The 17,361-nt window shown below is 47.2% G+C and overlaps 1 protein-coding gene across 1 annotated transcript; it reads left to right on the forward strand.

Annotated features, from left to right (window-relative positions):
- The first annotated feature begins 262 nt into the window (after positions 1-262).
- Positions 263-16,816, forward strand: LOC137431479 (uncharacterized). The gene is made up of 5 exons (XM_068122834.2): positions 263-343; positions 915-1,049; positions 9,886-9,989; positions 11,402-11,581; positions 15,532-16,816. Exons 1-5 carry the CDS (start codon positions 324-326, stop codon positions 15,660-15,662), a joined length of 570 nt encoding a protein of 189 aa, XP_067978935.1. The 5' UTR covers positions 263-323; the 3' UTR covers positions 15,663-16,816.
- Positions 16,817-17,361: the final 545 nt, after the last annotated feature.

Consider the following 17,361-nt stretch of genomic DNA (forward strand, 5'->3'; position numbering starts at 1 on the left):
GTTACACTTCCACAGTGCTATCTCCCAATGGTGAAAAATAACTTTAATAATAATTATAGTATCCGGATCCCAATCCGGATCTTCACTAAAATCGAATCATTTCGTCTGTGTCACACACCAAACCTGTCCATCAAGTTTCGTCCACAACTTTTTGAGATATTTTGTTCACAATCAAACAAAGACAGGGAGGGATAAGCTCCGCCCACCTTTGGTGTCAGAGGTAACGACCAGCTAATAATACGTCACGTGGGCGTGATTGTGAACGGGTTAGTTAAGTTAGTGTTGTACAGACTCACTCCAGTTCACTAGTTTGTGATTCGTGGATGTCACAACAACAAAATCTGTGAGTTCAGTTTAAATTTGCTTTGGATATAGAATGTTGTTTTCATTTAATTACCGTACTTTAGCAGGTCATCTACATACTACATATGCATAATGACAGAATGTTTGACTCTCCCTCGTTGCCCCAACCCCATCCCCATTTATTTTCTCCATTTGCTTTTCTCTCTCTCACTCTCTCTCGATTTCTCTCTTTCCCCAATCTCATTTAAATGAATGAATAAATGAAATCTTTCACCTTCTACTTTTCACCTACCCGAAATTCTTTCTTTCCTCCTTGTTTTTCTTTTTTTCTTCTCAATTCCTCTGCACGCTCTCCCCGGATCTTTCCTAAAACGTTCACCTTCCATAATATGTTTACGAATAGTTATTGTGGACAACAATATTGATGATATCTTCGGTCCAGTATGATTACATATTCATTTACTAAGAAGAGTTGGCCACACAAGATGATCGTTAATTGTACAAGTTACACTGCATGGCATACCTGATTCAGGATTGAAGCCAAAATAAGTGATTGAATGATGAATGAGTTGTAAGCCCTTGTGTTTTTTACATTGTGGTGTTGGTAACAGGTTAAACATGACGCCATTATTTCTGTGGGTGACTCTACTCCTTTCATCTGCTGCTCTGCCGGTCCGAGCAGATGAAGAAGACAATTGCAACAAGCCATTGCTTACCCTCAATACCTGCGCCATTCCCAACAAACTGTATGTGTTGGTTCTGTATTCATTTGTATGTACAATTTAGTGCATTTCTTCAACATTGTAAAACAAAAAGGGACTCTGGGAGGTGGACAAGGAGTCATGTGAGGTGGAGATAGTTGGCTGGTATAATATGAGACCAGGACATGAAAATAAAAAACGATAAACCTACAAGAATCCAACAAGTTCCCAGCCAGCATGTCCAGCTGGGGCCCATATGGGTCCGATGCGGGCTAACTTGTGGGTCCCAAGTGTGTCCCGCACGTTGGCCCAAGCTGGTTTTGTCCATAGGCTCCACCGTGGACCCAACTGGGCTAGGCCATGTGGGCAGAGCATGGGCATTTTGTGGGCTAGCCCACATAGGCTGGACATGGGATTTGCATGGGTTACACATGGATTTTTCTGGGGCCCATGTAAATGTAAATGGGGTGTAAAGCAATACTGCATTAGCTACAACATCACATCTGCTTTACTGTCAGTAGAAATATAGAATGGAGTGTATTTTTAGAGAGGCTTATGCTTGAAGTGATCTTAAAGAACATCATAACTTGGATCTGTCAAAACAAGCTAATAATGGTAAATACTATAATAATTCAATGGTTTTCCTGTGGCATTTGAAATGTCTTGGAGCATCTTGCTGTGGTATTCCTGCTTCCAGAATGAGTGAGAAGCGGCGACACACACACACACACACACACACACACACACACACACACACACACACACACACACACACACACACACACACACACACACATCTCTCTTATACTATGTATAGATTTACTAAGAAAACCAAAATCAAATTTTCAACCCTCTACATTGAACCACCATCCGAAGTATCATAAAATTGAGGATTCAAGTATCATCGATCTACATCAGGGTCTACGACATGGATGCTGATTGGAAACTACAATGTTTCTTCAAATAGTCAGGGCCCTTAGGGATATTTTGGTTCAAATTCTTCCAAAAGCATCAAATTTGGCGCAGATGTTGCCCATGCCATACTCTTTCAATTTTTGACGGACGCCAAGGGCGGTATGATCCGGGGACCATACCGGTCCATTCCGCCATGCCACCTGACCTATGACGTCATAATTAGGATATGCATCCAATCACATGGCGTACTATAAGTGGTCAAAGTTCAAAATGAATCGATCGAAAAATGAAGGCAGGGATCCATTTTTAAGGTTTTCATAAAATCCAATATGGCCGCCAGGTCACATGACCTATGACGTCATATTTATGACATGTATACAATCATGTATACATGAACCCGGATCATGATCGCACAAAAATTAAACACAAGGATATGGCATACAGTTCATCTATCTATAATTCCATTAATCTCTGTGTGTCTGTGTGTTTGTCTGTGACCGCTGTTTCTCGACAATCACGGGTCCGATATACTTTAAACTTGCCAGGTATATTGCTGGGGACCCGAGGATGTGCCTTTTCAAGGTTTCATATTAATCGGACAAATAGTTACCGAGCTATGTCCAAAAAACGATTCAACCAATCAGAGAGCAGCGAGCTATCGCGTGTGCCGAACGTGGCGAACAGACTCTGCCTCGGACGGCACATTTGAGAGCGTATTCATTTATTTCACGTTGGCAAACTATGTTGGCGTTAAACTATGTTTTAAAACTAATTAAAACTAATTTGCGATTCTTTCGCTTTCCTGCGCGTTTGTGCACGCTATGGCGATTTCTTTACCAAACTCCGCAAGCCGTTCGCTTTGGACCAAACCATTTCATGTAAATAGAGGGGGGGGTTCTGTGGTCGTTGCGAATGGACCAAACCATTTCATGTAAATAGAGGGGGGGGATTGTCACTGTACTCGCAAGCCGTTCGCCGTTCGCTTTGGCGTTGCGAATGGACCAAAACATTTCATGGACCAAACCATTTCATGTAAATAGAGGGGGGGGGGGATTGTCACCGTACTCGCACCCACGTACCCACGTACCCACGTACGGGCATTGCACCCACGTACGGGCATGCCCTAGTAAAACATCAAAATCCGTACCTTTGTAATTAGACTGATGAACTGCATATGCCTGAAAATTCGGAAATAGACATGTAAATATTTCCTCTAATTGTCAAAAATAAGGTCAGAGTTCGATTACCCAACCCAGAAACATAAAATGGTGAACCTCGCGTAAATCTTGACAAAAAACTCAAAAACCGACATGTTTGACTCAAAAATGACCTTTAAGATGACCTTGAGGGTTGACCTTGACCTCGAATCATCAAAATATCATCATAATTGGATTCCTCGACCTCGAAAACCCCTGAAAAGTGGTATCATACATGATTCCAACCCTTTTGGTTATTTAACTGATTTTCCTCTATTCCGGGTGGCGGCCATTTATTATTTCGCCAATATGGGGCCCCGGGAGGGGGGGGGGGGGGGCGCCCGTCAAAAATCGAAAGAGTATGGCATGGGCAACATCTGGGCCAAATTTGGTGCTTTTGGAAGAATTTGAACCAAACGGCCTCAAAATATCCCTAATATCCTAAATATAAGGGCCCTGACTAAAATGGAATGATTCACTTCAGACAACAAACTCACGTTTAAAAACTTGTTTAACTGGTCTCGATAACATGCTGGCTGCTGTAGTAGATGCTTGTGCATTCACTTAAATCAGGAACAATTAGCAGAGTCAATCACCGATGGAAAATAACACTGTAGTACGGTTTTCAAAACGAGCCGTGAACATGGACGTGTCTTGCTCCGATTTGGCGCCCACCGTAAATCTCGCGAGATTACGCCAGGGTAAAAAAAAGTGGGATTACAGGAAGACTTGACGTCACTCCGTACGAATTATCATTGACCTCACTCCTTTTACGAACCACAGAAGTCAATTCTCGTGCGTGTTAACTTATATAGACACACCTGCATGTATTGCTTAATTTCTTTTTTTGTTGTTGTTGTAAAAACAGCTTCCACAGTTAAAATAACAGCAATCATTAGATTTTAATATGATTCTGTAGCGGTTACCGGACACAATTCTCTTGTACCGGCCGGTGACGTAATCAGCGGGCGGTCACTCAGATTGCATACCACGCCCCGTTGAGAGGCGTGGCTGACTGTTTGAATTTGAAAGATATATTGCTGCTCGGCGTAGCCATTTTCAGTGCATTCGTGCCGAGCTCGGAATAAACAGCTCTGAAAATCAGCTCGTTGTCGCGTCCATATTGTTGGAGTTCGACGTGAGAGCACAGCTCCACATTGGTGACCTCTTTTACGAACACGGCAATGGAGTCGACCGTTGCTTTGAAACTCCCTGGCTTCTGGGAATCGCACGCGGTCGTCTGGTTTGCCCAAGCGAAGTCCCAGTTCGCTCTGCGGCACATCACGGCGGACGAGACTCGCTTCCACCATGTGGTCTCCGCGCTAAACGCTGCCACCGCCTCCCGGGTCTTGAGCCTTCTACGGAGACCGACGACAAGTACGGCGCACTCAAACGACTACTCCTCGGTACGTTTGACCTCACTGAGGCTGAACGCGCGCAACAGCTGCTCGATCTGCCTGAGCTCGGGGAGGCTCGACCATCCGAGCACATGGACCACATGCTCTCCCTGCTCGGCAAACACCGCCCAGATTTCCTCTTTCGCGAGCTGTTTCTCCGACAGCTACCTGGGCAGGTACGCTTAGCTTTGGCTAACTCGACAATCAAGGACCCTCGCGCCCTGGCTAAGGAAGCCAACAAATTTTTCTCAGCCGGGCGGCACTTCAGAGCGGCCGCCTGGAACCCTGGTCCGGCCGAGGCAACGCCCTCGCCACGACGGGCGCTGCCACCGGCCGATTCAGCGCCCCTTGCGGCCGCCATGACACCCCGTCAGCCGCACTCGCCACGACCGGCACCGCGGCCACAACCGGGGCGGACCATGTGCTACTACCACGCCAGGTTCGGGCAGAAGGCCAGAACGTGTCGCCCACCGTGCACTTTCGGCGGGTCGGGAAACGACCAGGCCGGCGCTCGCTTCCTGCCATGAGCGTCGGCCATTCCGGCAACCTTTTGTTCATCACGGACACCGCATCCGGGCGACGTTTCCTGTGTGATACAGGAGCTCAGGTGAGCGTTATACCCACCTCGGGGCAGGACAAGCAGGCCGCGCTTTGCGGCCCCGCCTTGGTCGCCGCAAATGGCTCCTCTATCCGCACCTTCGGTTCACGCAGCGTCGCACTCTGCTTCGGGGGCCAGCGTTTTGAGTGGGATTTCGTCATGGCGAACGTGCCCATGGCTTTGTTGGGTGCAGATTTTCTTTGCGCCCACGGACTTTTGGTTGACGTAAAACGTCGTCGGCTCGTCAACGCAGAGACCTTCAGCTCTCTGGCTTGTTCGTTGAGCGGTTCCGCACCGACCAAGCTAGCCTGCGCGCTCCCGGCCGTGGACGACTTCACCCGCCTCCTCGCTGAGTTCCCCGCCCTCACGCTGCCGACATTTTCGGCCGTCACCGTCAAACACGGCGTCGAACACCACATCCCGACCACTGGTCCACCGGTCTACGCCAGGGCTCGTCGCCTCGACCCTGCCAAACTCGCCGTGGCAAAGGCGGAATTCGACGCGCTGGAGCGGTTGGGCATTGTGCGGCGCTCGAACAGCGCGTGGGCCTCGCCCCTGCACATCGTACCCAAACCGGGTGGCGGATGGCGACCATGCGGCGATTATCGCCGCCTCAACGATGCCACCACCCCCGACCGGTACCCGATACCGCATATCCAGGACCTTTCCGTCCATTTGGCAGGGCGGGTGATCTTCTCCAAGGTCGACCTTATTCGGGGCGACCACCAGGTACCTGTCCGGCCGGCCGACGTTCCGAAGACGGCTGTAATTACACCCTTTGGCCTCTTCGAGTTCCTCCGAATGCCGTTCGGCCTTAAGAAGTCAGCAGCCCAGGCCTTCCAGCGGCTGATGGACAGTGTGCTGCGCGATCTCACCTTTCTGTTAGTCTACCTGGATGACATTCTCATCGCCAGCACTTCCCAGGCGGAGCACCTCCTTCACCTGCGCACGCTTTTTGAGCGCCTCAGCCAGCACGGCCTCATCATCAACCTGGCGAAATGCCAGTTTGGCGTGGCTGCCCTCGACTTCCTGGGACACCGCATCACGAAGCGCGGGGCCGTTCTGCTGCCGACCAAGGTGGAGGCCGTTAAAATTTTCCCGCGCCCCTGCTCCGTCAAGGCCCTGCAGGAGTTTTTGGGTATGGTAAACTTCTATCACCGGTTCGTGCCTCGCGCCGCCCAACTCATGCGCCCCCTGTACGAGGCCCTCAGGGGTAAGCCGGCCAAGCACGACATCGCCTGGACCAAGGAGATGGACGAGGCATTCACGGGCGCTAAGCTGGCCCTCACCAATGCAACCATGCTGGCGCACCCGGCGCTCGACGCACCCATCGCCCTTACCACGGACGCTTCCGACTACGCGGCGGGCGCCGTACACGAGCAGTGGGTTAACGTGGCTTGGCAACCGCTGGCCTTCTTCAGCCGGCAGCTCCGCCCTAACGAGCGCAAATACAACACGTTCGATCGCGAGCTCCTCGGCCTTTACCTGGCGGTTCGCCACTTCCGCCACCTTTTAGAGGGCCGCCCATTCACGGCGTTTGTGGACCACAAACCCCTGGTCTTCGCCATGGCCAAGGTCTCAGAGCCGTGGTTGGCTCGTCAGCAGCGCCACCTCTCCGCCGTGTCCGAATTCACGACGGACATCCGGCACGTCGCGGGCAAGAACAATGCTGTGGCCGATTGCCTCTCCCGGTCCGTCGCCGGTGCCGTCCACCTCGGCGTGGATTACGCCCGCATGGCGGCTGACCATATCTCCGACCCCGTGGTGCAAGCCCTCCGGACAGCGGACACAGGCCTGCGCTGCGGTTGTCCGACGTCCCCTTCAAGGACACAGGCACAGTTCTACTGTGCGACGTTTCCCTGGGCCAACCTCGTCCCATTGTGACCGCTGGATGGCAACGGCTCATTTTTGACGCCATCCATGGCCTTTCTCACCCGGGCCGGAAAGTGTCGCAGAAGCTCGTGGCAGCGAAATTCGTCTGGCACGGGCTCCGGAAGGACGTCCGCGACTGGGCCAACGCCTGTGTCGCCTGCCAGCGTGCGAAGGTCCACCGCCACACCCAGGCCCCGTTGGCACCATTCGACGTGCCAGCGCGGTGTTTCGACCACGTCAATGTGGACCTGGTGGGACCCCTTCCCCCCTCGCGGGGCTTCACCCATCTCCTCACGATGGTGGACAGGACCACCAGGTGGCTGGAGGCCGTCCCGCTGACGTCAACGACGTCCGCCGACATGGCGCAGGCCTTCATCGGCACCTGGGTCGCCCGTTTCGGCGCCCCCTCGGACATCTCCTCTGAAAGAGCTTTGGGGTGCGGTCGCTCAGGCCTTGGGGGTCAAACTTCACTGCACCACGGCCTACCACCCCCAGGCCAACGGCTTGTGCGAGAGGTTTCACCGCTCAATGAAGGCCGCTCTCAGGGCCAGCCTCCAGGACGATGGTTGGGCTGACAGGCTCCCGTGGGTGCTATTGGGCCTCCGGACGGCCCCTAAAGAAGACCTCCAGGCTTCTACCGCCGAGCTGGTCTACGGCCAACCACTGCGCATGCCGGGGGAGTTCATCCCCGACGCCAACGGCCCCTGGTCCCCGGCTCGCCAACGCTCGGTCCTCCAGGAGGCCGCCCGGAGATTTGCCCGGGTGCCCACGTCTCATCATGGCTGTCCTCAACACCTGGTCCCCCCAGCGCTTTGCACAGCGGAGTACGTTTTTATGCAAACGACGCGCACCGGGGACTACTCCGGCCGCCGTACGATGGGCCTTTTCGGGTCTTGAGGAGGGGCGACAAGTCGTTCGTCGTCGACATTGGCGGCAAACCGGACCATATCTCCGTGGACCGCCTCAAGCCGGCCCATTTGGACCTCGACCAACCTCCACGGTTGGCCCTTCCTCCACGGCGGGGCCGTCCCCCGTCGACCAAGCCCCACGCCCGACCATCCGCCACCAAGCCGCCTCCCACCCCCACACGAATCGCCAGGGGTCGTTTCGGCCGGGTCATTAAGGCCCCCCACAAACTGACTCTCCCTGTGCAAGTGAATTCTGGGGGGGCGCATGTAGCGGTTACCGGACACAATTCACTTGTACCGGCCGGCTGACGTAATCAGCGGGCGGTCACTCGGCTTGCATAACATGCCCCGTTGAGAGGCGTGGCTTACTGTTTGAATTTGAAAGATATATTGCCGCTCGGCATAGCCATTTTCAGTGCATTCGTGCCGAGCTCGGAATAAACAGCTCTGTGAAAATCAGCTCGTTGTCACGTCCATATTGTTGGAGTTCGACGTGAGAGCACAGCTCCACAATTCTCAAGAAATACAATATACAGAAGTTATATATCTATATATATATATATCTGCCATTTTTTTAAACTTCTGAAAATAACATTGTCTTGGCCCACCTGAGACCCACATAGGATCCAGTTCAAGGCCCACTCAAACCCAAGTCCAGTTCAGCCCACCTAACCGACGAAAACCCATGTGGGTCTCAGCTGGGCTTGCTGGATGGGTTGTCTGTGGAGTGAAATGCAAGTCCCATGCCTCGTCGTTTTTCAAAATAAAACAAGGTTGATGCTCATGGAAGATAGAGGTGACTGAGGGTAAAATCCCACAAACTGACAGTGGGAAGACAGTTGGACGCAATAAGGGAATGAATAGACTCAAAGAGAGGGGAGGAAGCACATTAACCTGCAAATAATATTGCTCGTTGAAATAGGTGGGGTTCATGTGGGGTGTAGGTGGGGAGGGGTGCATAAAATGGGGGCATGACTGGGGTGGTGAAATAATATGGTAATGCACTGCCTGCTTGAATCATTGGATGGAATAGTGAGATTGAATCGCTTCAGGAAGGAGGTTCCATAAATGGGGGTGGTCGGGGAGCAAAGGGGGTAACTGGAAGAACGTCTGCATCTTAGAGGAGTTGGAGAGGATTGGATGGCTAAGAGAACAGAGGGGGGCTAAACAAGAGAGGCCACCGTCATGTCTTAGATGTGATCAATCGTCCTTTTGCCTTGGCCTCATCATTGGAGATTGCAATAATATTGAGAGTTTTACATTCCATATAATCCAGGCAAAACATAAGTGACACTGCGATGGCAGACTGTAGAGAATAGCAGTACTCCATTGAACTCTAGATAAAGGCCTTATAAGCTGTAAGTGGTTCTGGTTTATCAAGGAAACATTTCCAACAATGGAGGATACCCAGTATGCCACCTTGTTTGGAGACCATCTTTGCTATATGGTTGCCCCCGGATTTATGGTTGCCCCTCATGGCCAATTCAGAACTATTTGCACCGAACCCAATTTGGATTCAGTACATAGTTCCATTGTTGAGTTGGTAGCAGGAGCTCAGCCAGCTTTGAGTAAACAGATAGAAATGGAAATAAATTGTTCATGTAATAAGGGAGCTCCAAAAGAGTGTGGATTCATGGAATATCGATGTTATTATTATGGAAAGGAAAATGGCCGTCCTGTTCAAACACACAAAGTTTAGTAACAGTTTAACAAAACTTATTGTACAAACCCCTATTTCTTTCAAATTACCCAAAGAATACTTTCGGTTTTTATCACCATTTCCTTTCCTCATTTATTATTTCATCCTTCTTCAACTCATTCATTTCTTTAATTCACTCCTCCTTTTATCAGCACACATCTTAATTCCTGTAGTTGTACTATTTTCACCTTCCATTTTTATTCTCTTTATACCAGAAATGATGGAATGGTTGTTTTTGGTTTCAATGGAGGTTTATCACTCATTTGCATGCATTTACTTTCAAAAAACCCAAATAGGAAAGATTTGGATGGAATTTTCGGAAAGCAAGGACCACAAGGACCACCAGGACCACCAGGACCAGCAGGACCAGTAGGATCACCAGGACTACCTGGATTAGCAGGTACAATTATTTATTGGAGTTAGAGATTTCTCAATTTCTTAGAGTGTTACAGCTCTAAAATTCAAGTGGTTTCAGCAAGAGATAAATTCCCAGGTTCTGCTTCTTGCTCACCACAGACAAGTTGGAAGCCTTGCTGTTATCCCCATCCTCTCTTATGATATTGTTCCACTTGCACATTTACTTTCAGCCTCCCATCATTCCACTCTGAGCCCATGCAGGTGGCATATGTGTTATACGTGAGACGATTACCTGGTTACCTGTCTGCCTTTACTTCCCTAAATATAAAAGTATTGCTCAACTTAAAACTCCACTTTTTTCTCCATTTTTGGAACAGACTTTCTGAGTCTATTGTCTCTTGGTCTTTCCCTCAGTCCCTCAAGATTGTGGCATATCAACACCTCAGTCTCTTCGTACCCATGAGCTTTTTGATACACTCACTGACGTACCGAGGTTTTCCCTCGTGCTACGTCTTTCCCACATTGTTATTTCTCTGTCTTTTTGTTCCCAGGTCGGAAATCCCATAGAAAATTAATAGGACAAATACCATAAAAATCCCATAGGAAATTGGACCAGTGGGATCTACTGGTTTCAATAAGGAAAGTGAAATACTGGACCAGTGGAAAAATACCAATAAAAAACCCAGTAGATCAATGGGACCAGTAGGAGACCAATAGAATACCAATATATAAATTAACAGGATTGAAAATAACCAATTGACATATGTGTGAAAATTACAATCCCAGACTGGGAATTAGAACCCAAGTCCTCTGGTGAACCGTACCAGTGCTCTGTAAATCTGAGCCATTTGGTTCCTGGATGGCAAACAACTTGGATTACACATAAACAACAAAGACTCCACAGGGAAACCCTGTTATAAATAACATGGCTACAACTCAATTCAATATGGAACTGTGTGTTTTACGTTTGTTTATAACAAAATATAATTAAAGAAGTATTTTGGTTGGTCTATGGGTTTCAGACCAGTTAACTCGAACGGTTTCTCGTGGTTTCACCCGAATCTGGTTAGGTTTCTACTGTGAACTCTACTGGTTCCTGTAGAAACAAATAGAAAGCGTCATTTCCAATAGAGACCCACAGAAATGTCCTACCGGTCTCTATTGGTTTCTATGGGATTTTTGGCCTGAGTTTGCTTGTGCTTTTTCCTGGGTTTGTTAACTTTTTGCCCTGTGTTGTTGAGTTCTCTCCGAAGTATCGATTCAATTCAGTCGGCTGATTGCCCTTGGTTATATTTATGAATCTGGAACCTTTTGAAGGGACTGAGTTGATGATTATATACAGTAATTAATTTTTAAATGACATTAATTCATGACTTTGGTTAATCTAACTGTGATTTACAAAGGTGAAAAACGGAATTTTCCTTAGTAATAATTATTTTTACCATTGTTATGCAGGAGCCCCGGGAGAAAGCGGCTCAACGGGTTCTCCAGGAAAACCCGGTATAAATGGTCAACAAGGCCAACCCGGTATTCAAGGTCCAGTTGGTCCGGTAGGACCGATAGGAGAGAGTGCAACATATGCTCTGGACTGTGTGAGCGTCAGTTCATCTGGAGCACAGGTCGAATGTCCTAAAAGTGAGTATTTTACTTTTAAAATCAACGCGCATTGATATTGTAAAAATCAGAACTATAAAGATCCTGAACCATGGAAGTTTACAAAGAAACTTCCAACCTGTGATTCAAGGAGGATGTCACCATGGCCGGATTAACCATCCACCATATTGACTTGAGTTGGTTTGGTAGGACGGCCTTGAGCACTCTCCTCTGGGCTGTCGACCCTGGTTTCTCGATTCCGGACCCAGTTATAAACTGTCATCCCAGTGTTTCCCAGGCAGGGTGATTCATCAATGTGTGCGCCATCTTTGAGATGGACGTTAAACGGACTTCCTGTCTGCCAGCATTCGTTGGTGGATGTTAAAGACCCCACGGTGTCGTTTGTGAAGAGTAGGCGAACTATCGCCGTCACCATGGCCAAATTCCTGCCCAAACTAGTCGAACGTCAGGTCTGGCCAGCCGGTTCATGAAGACTCGGGCCAAGCTTCCCCCGGCCTACCCCACGATAAAGGCGAGATAACGGTGGCCATTAAAGTAAAAGAAGATGTGTGCACTTTTTAAAAAAATGACACATCCTGTTACATTAACACAAAAAATTTTTTTTTAAGATCACTTAAAAATCATCTTGGTCACCATGGGCTCCTTTTGATTGTGGGCCTGGTGCTGAAGCTCATTAGCGCCATTGTAAACCCCGTACTGGGTGGCACCACCGCATGCGGAACAGCATTAGTATGTGCATGGTGATTCATTTCTTCACTCGCACATATATTGTACATCCGTCCGTATGCCCTATGTCTGCGACCTTTAACGTCCACCAACTACTGCCAACAGACGGGATGCCATTTTAACGCTCAGCCCATCTGAGGATTGGCACACACATTGATGAATCATCCTGACTGTGAAACAAAGGGATGATAGTTTATCGCTGGGCCTAGATTCAAACACAGCTAGACAGTTTAGAGGTGGGTGTGCATACCTCTCGCGAATCGAGGCCATCCTACCAGGTCTGAGTCTATCACTCCAGTGTCAGCAAACCGAGTACGAACCTTGTAAAGATGAAAGCACAACCTTCAATGATGTTTTGTTTTTAACTACAATATTGTGCATAAAGACACGGTAGACCACCTACTTGGGCAACTTGGCCTGGTATTCCCCAGCATTAACTTTACAATTGAAATGGAAAAAGAAAGCAAATTGGCCTTTTTTGGATGTGGAGGTAAACCGTAAGCCTGATGGCGACCCGAAGATGTTAGTCTACAGGAAACCAACCCACACCAACAGATTACTGGATTTTAATTCCTGCAACCCAACCTCCCACAAACCCAGTAAAGTGTACCCACGGACATTGGGAGCTCGCATATGGACTGTGTCATCTTCCAAAGCCGATGCAATTTAAGAAATCAGATTATTTAGAGGAGTCTTGCTCAACAATGGGAATAGCAAAGGGATACTCCTTACAGTGAAAGGACAAAAACAGACAGAGTGGAAGGAGCCAGACACACTTGGGCAATGTGTACTGCCATAAATACCCGGCCTTTCCAAAATGATTGGCAAGATAGTAGCGCACGGATTGGTGTAGCCTACAAGCCTCTACGCACCATCCGCAACGTCATTTCAAAACTGAAGGACACAATATCAACTGTTGATAAATCCAGAGTAGTTTACCACTCATCATGCAAAGACTGTGACCAATTCTACATTGGTGAAACTGGAAGAAATTTGAAACAAAGTCCAGATGAACATGATAGAGCAGTTCGGCTGGGAAAGGTGACAGTCAAATATGACATTGATGGGACCCATGTCCTAGACGCGACGTCCAACAAACAATACAGATTTTTTTGTTTTGTTTTTTGTATACTGAATCGACGCTCGTGAAAGAGCTAAGATAAGATTGATACTGTAAGCATAGCTTGTGAAGAGCCGAGAGGGTGGTTTAATTGGGGAGATGGTTGACATACAGTGCATTCAGAAAGTATTCACACCCCTTCGCTTTTTCACATTTTGTTATGTTGCAGCCTTATGCTGAAATCGTTGAAATTCATTTTTTCCCTCATCAATCTACACTCAATACCCCATAATGACAGAGAGAAAACAGGATTTTAGAAAGTTTTGCAAATTTATTAAAAATAAAAAACTGAAATATCACATTGCCAAAAGTATTCAGACCCTTTGCTATGACACTTGAAATTTAGCTCAGGTGCCTCCCATTTCTCTTGATCATCTTTGAGATGTTTCTACACCTTGATTGGAGTCCACCTGTAGTAAATTCAATTGATTGGACATGATTTGGAAAGGCACACACCTGTCTATATAAGGTCTCACAGCTGACAATGCATATCAGAGCAAAAACCAAGCCATGAGGTCGGAGGAACTGCCTGCAGAGCTCAGAGACAGGATTGTGTCGAGGCACAGATTTGGGGAAGCCTACAAAAAAATCTCTGCTGCATTGAAGGTTCCCAAGAGCACAGTGGCCTCCATAATTCTTACATGGAAGAAGTTTGGAACAACCAGGACTCTTCCTAGAGCTGGCCGCCCGGCCAAACTGAGCAATCGGGGGAGAAGGGCCTTGGTAAGAGAGGTGACCAAGAACCCGATGGTCACTCTGGCTGAGTTCCAGAGATCCTGTGTGGAGATGGGAGAAACTTCCAGAAGGACAACCATCACTGCAACACTCCACCGATCTGGGCTTTACGACAGAGTGGCCAGACGGAAGCCTCTCCTCAGTGAAAGACACATGAAAGCCCGCTTGGAGTTTGCAAAAAAGCACTTAAAGGACTCTCAGACTGTGAGAAACAAGATTCTGTGTAATAACGAAAAAAACCCAGAACAACCCATCAATGATGTGCCCTGACATTTATTTTGCCAGAGGTTTGCAAAAATAAAAAACTCCTCTATCTGACCTCGAACACCATCACGTGACCAGAAGTAGCCATATTGTGAATAAAAACCCGGTAGATGTCGGAGCTCGTGGTCTATTGACCTGAGGAAGCCTGCTGTGAAGCGGGTAAAATGTCACCTGAGATCGGCTGCAAATTTCAGAAGTAAATGCTTTGTACATTGAGGTAATATGTTCCAAATTTCAGAAGTAAATGCTTTGTACATTGAGGTAATATGTTCCAAATTTCAGCAATGTCTGTTTCCACATTCTTGAGTTATCATTTAGAAAACCATCGAAATCACATTGGTATCTGTCCGTCCGTCTGTCTGTCCATCCGCTCAAAATGTGTTGGCGCTCATATCTCAAGGGCTAGACATTAAAACTAGCTGAAACTTGGAATATACATCGGCCAATAGTTCTAGTTATTGGCTTTTGAAACAAATTCCACCTAAGTGCTATCGTTTATGCTTTAAAACTAAATATATACAAATATATACACATAAATCGATAAAAATATATACATAAATAAATATATACAAATATATACATACTTTATAACTCTTCAAAATGTTAATACCCAAATCGAACATGATGGCTTAATGGCCTAATGGATAAGGCATCAAACTCCCAAGCTGGGAGAGCATGGGTTTGCATCCCATCTGCTTTAAATAATTTTTTTCTTCTTACTTTTTCAAGTCTTTTATATCGTCTTGAATAAAGTCTTGTACAATGAACAAATGCATTATGTTTGTATTTAAAATGTATCTTGTAAAAAATTCCAGGGGCACAGAAAAGGCCCCTTTATATAAGGGCATGTGCTATGTGGCAAAGTAGAGAAAAGAAGGGACATTCAAAAAATCTCGTGTGCATGCTGGACTGTCCTTGTGTTCTTAGGAGGAACCAAGTAATGCTCTAGAAAAGTTCATATAAAGGGCGCCCTACATCTGACAAATAAAATACATTTACTTCTTCATGAAGGTGCAGGTGCATGAATCAAATTGGCGCCCCTTTGCAAGATCTTCGCAAGATAGTCTTTGCAAGATCTATCACTGATAAATATGTCTTACTTGCTTATTTATATCTACCTGAACAGGCTACATCGTCACCTCCTGTGCCTGTGGTATGGCCTGCGGCTCATGGGACATTCAGAACGATATCAAGTGCCACTGTCAGTGCTCTGGCATCGACTGGACAAGTGCTCGCTGCTGCAAGCTCGTCAATTGATGGGGGTAGCACCTTCAGTTACCGTCAAACACACTCACAGCACAAGCAACCGTCACATACACTCACAGCATCGTTAGCAACCATCAAACGCACTCACAGCATTATCAGAAGCAATTAGAAACACTTGCAGCATCATCAGCAACCATCTGATTCACTCGCAGCATCATCAGCAACCATCATCATACACACTAACAGCATCATCAGCAACCATCAGACACACTCACAGCATAATCACCAACCATCATACACACTCGCAGCATCATCACCAACCACCGGACACACTCATAGCATCATCAGCAAACATCAAACACACTCGCAGCATCATCACCAACCACCGGACACACTCATAGCATCATCAGCAACCATCATCATACACACTAACAGCATCATCAGCAACCATCAGACACACTCACAGCATAATCACCAACCACCGGACACACTCATAGCATCATCAGCAACCATCGGACACACTCACAGCATCATCAGCAAACATCATACACACTAACAGCATCATCAGCAACCATCAGACACACTCACAGCATAATCATCAACCATCATACACACTCGCAGCATCACCAGCAACCATCGGACACACTCACAGCATCATGAGCAACCATCGGACACACTCACAACATCACCAGCAACAATCGGACACACTCACAGCATCACCAGGAACAATCGGACACACTCACAGCATCATCAGCAACCATCGGACACACTCACAGCATAATCATCAACCATCAGACACACTCACAGCATCATCAGCAACAATCGGACACACTCACAGCATCATCAGCAACCATCAGACACACTCGCAGCATCATCAGCAACCATCGGACACACTCACAGCATCACCAGCAAACATCATACACACTAACAGCATCATCAGCAACCATCGGACACACTCACAGCATAATCATCAACCATCAGACACACTCACAGCATTACCAGCTATCTTCATAGATATGGTCACATGACTATGCACCAGAACCTTTGAATAGTCATGATGTTGATTTTCATTTCTTAATTAAATTAATAACCCAATTACGGAAAACATTGATTCATTAATTCCCATTTTGTGATGATTCATTTTGTTTGATTGCATTTCTGCATTTGCTACAATTAGCAAATAAATTGCCTTTAAAACCTTATAATTGTGAAATGCTTTTGAAGATACATTCGCAGTCTGAATGAAAATGTATTAAATACACATCCTTACATGTCAAGAGCTGTCGGGATAGTTCAGAGGTATTTGTGTGTCTGAATATCGAGACTTGTTTTTGAGCTGTCTAGCCGATAGGTTCGAATCTCGTCACAGCTATAAAATGCCATCCTGGAGTTTCATGGCAGGGGGAGGAATCAATGTACAGGTATGTAATGTACAATGTACATCAATGTTCATAGGAAGCATAGTAAGCCTGAGGACCCGTTTGCCAGCACTGGTCGTTGGTGGACGTTAAAGATCCCACGGGGTCTTTCGCAAAGAGTAGGTGAGTTAGCACCTATCGATGTCAATAATCTATCTATCTATATATCTTCTATCTATAATTCCAGTAATCTCTGTCTGTACGTTTGTACGTTTGTACGTTTGTACGTTTGTCTGTTTGTCTGTGACCGCTGTTTCTCGACAACTACCGGTCCGATATACTTGAAACTTGCCAGGTATATTGCTGGGGACCCGAGGATGTGCCTTTTCAAG

The sequence above is a fragment of the Myxine glutinosa genome, chromosome 7 (genome assembly GCF_964187855.1).
Source record: "Myxine glutinosa chromosome 7, kmMyxGlut1.1, whole genome shotgun sequence".
Taxonomy (NCBI): Eukaryota; Metazoa; Chordata; class Myxini; order Myxiniformes; family Myxinidae; genus Myxine; species Myxine glutinosa.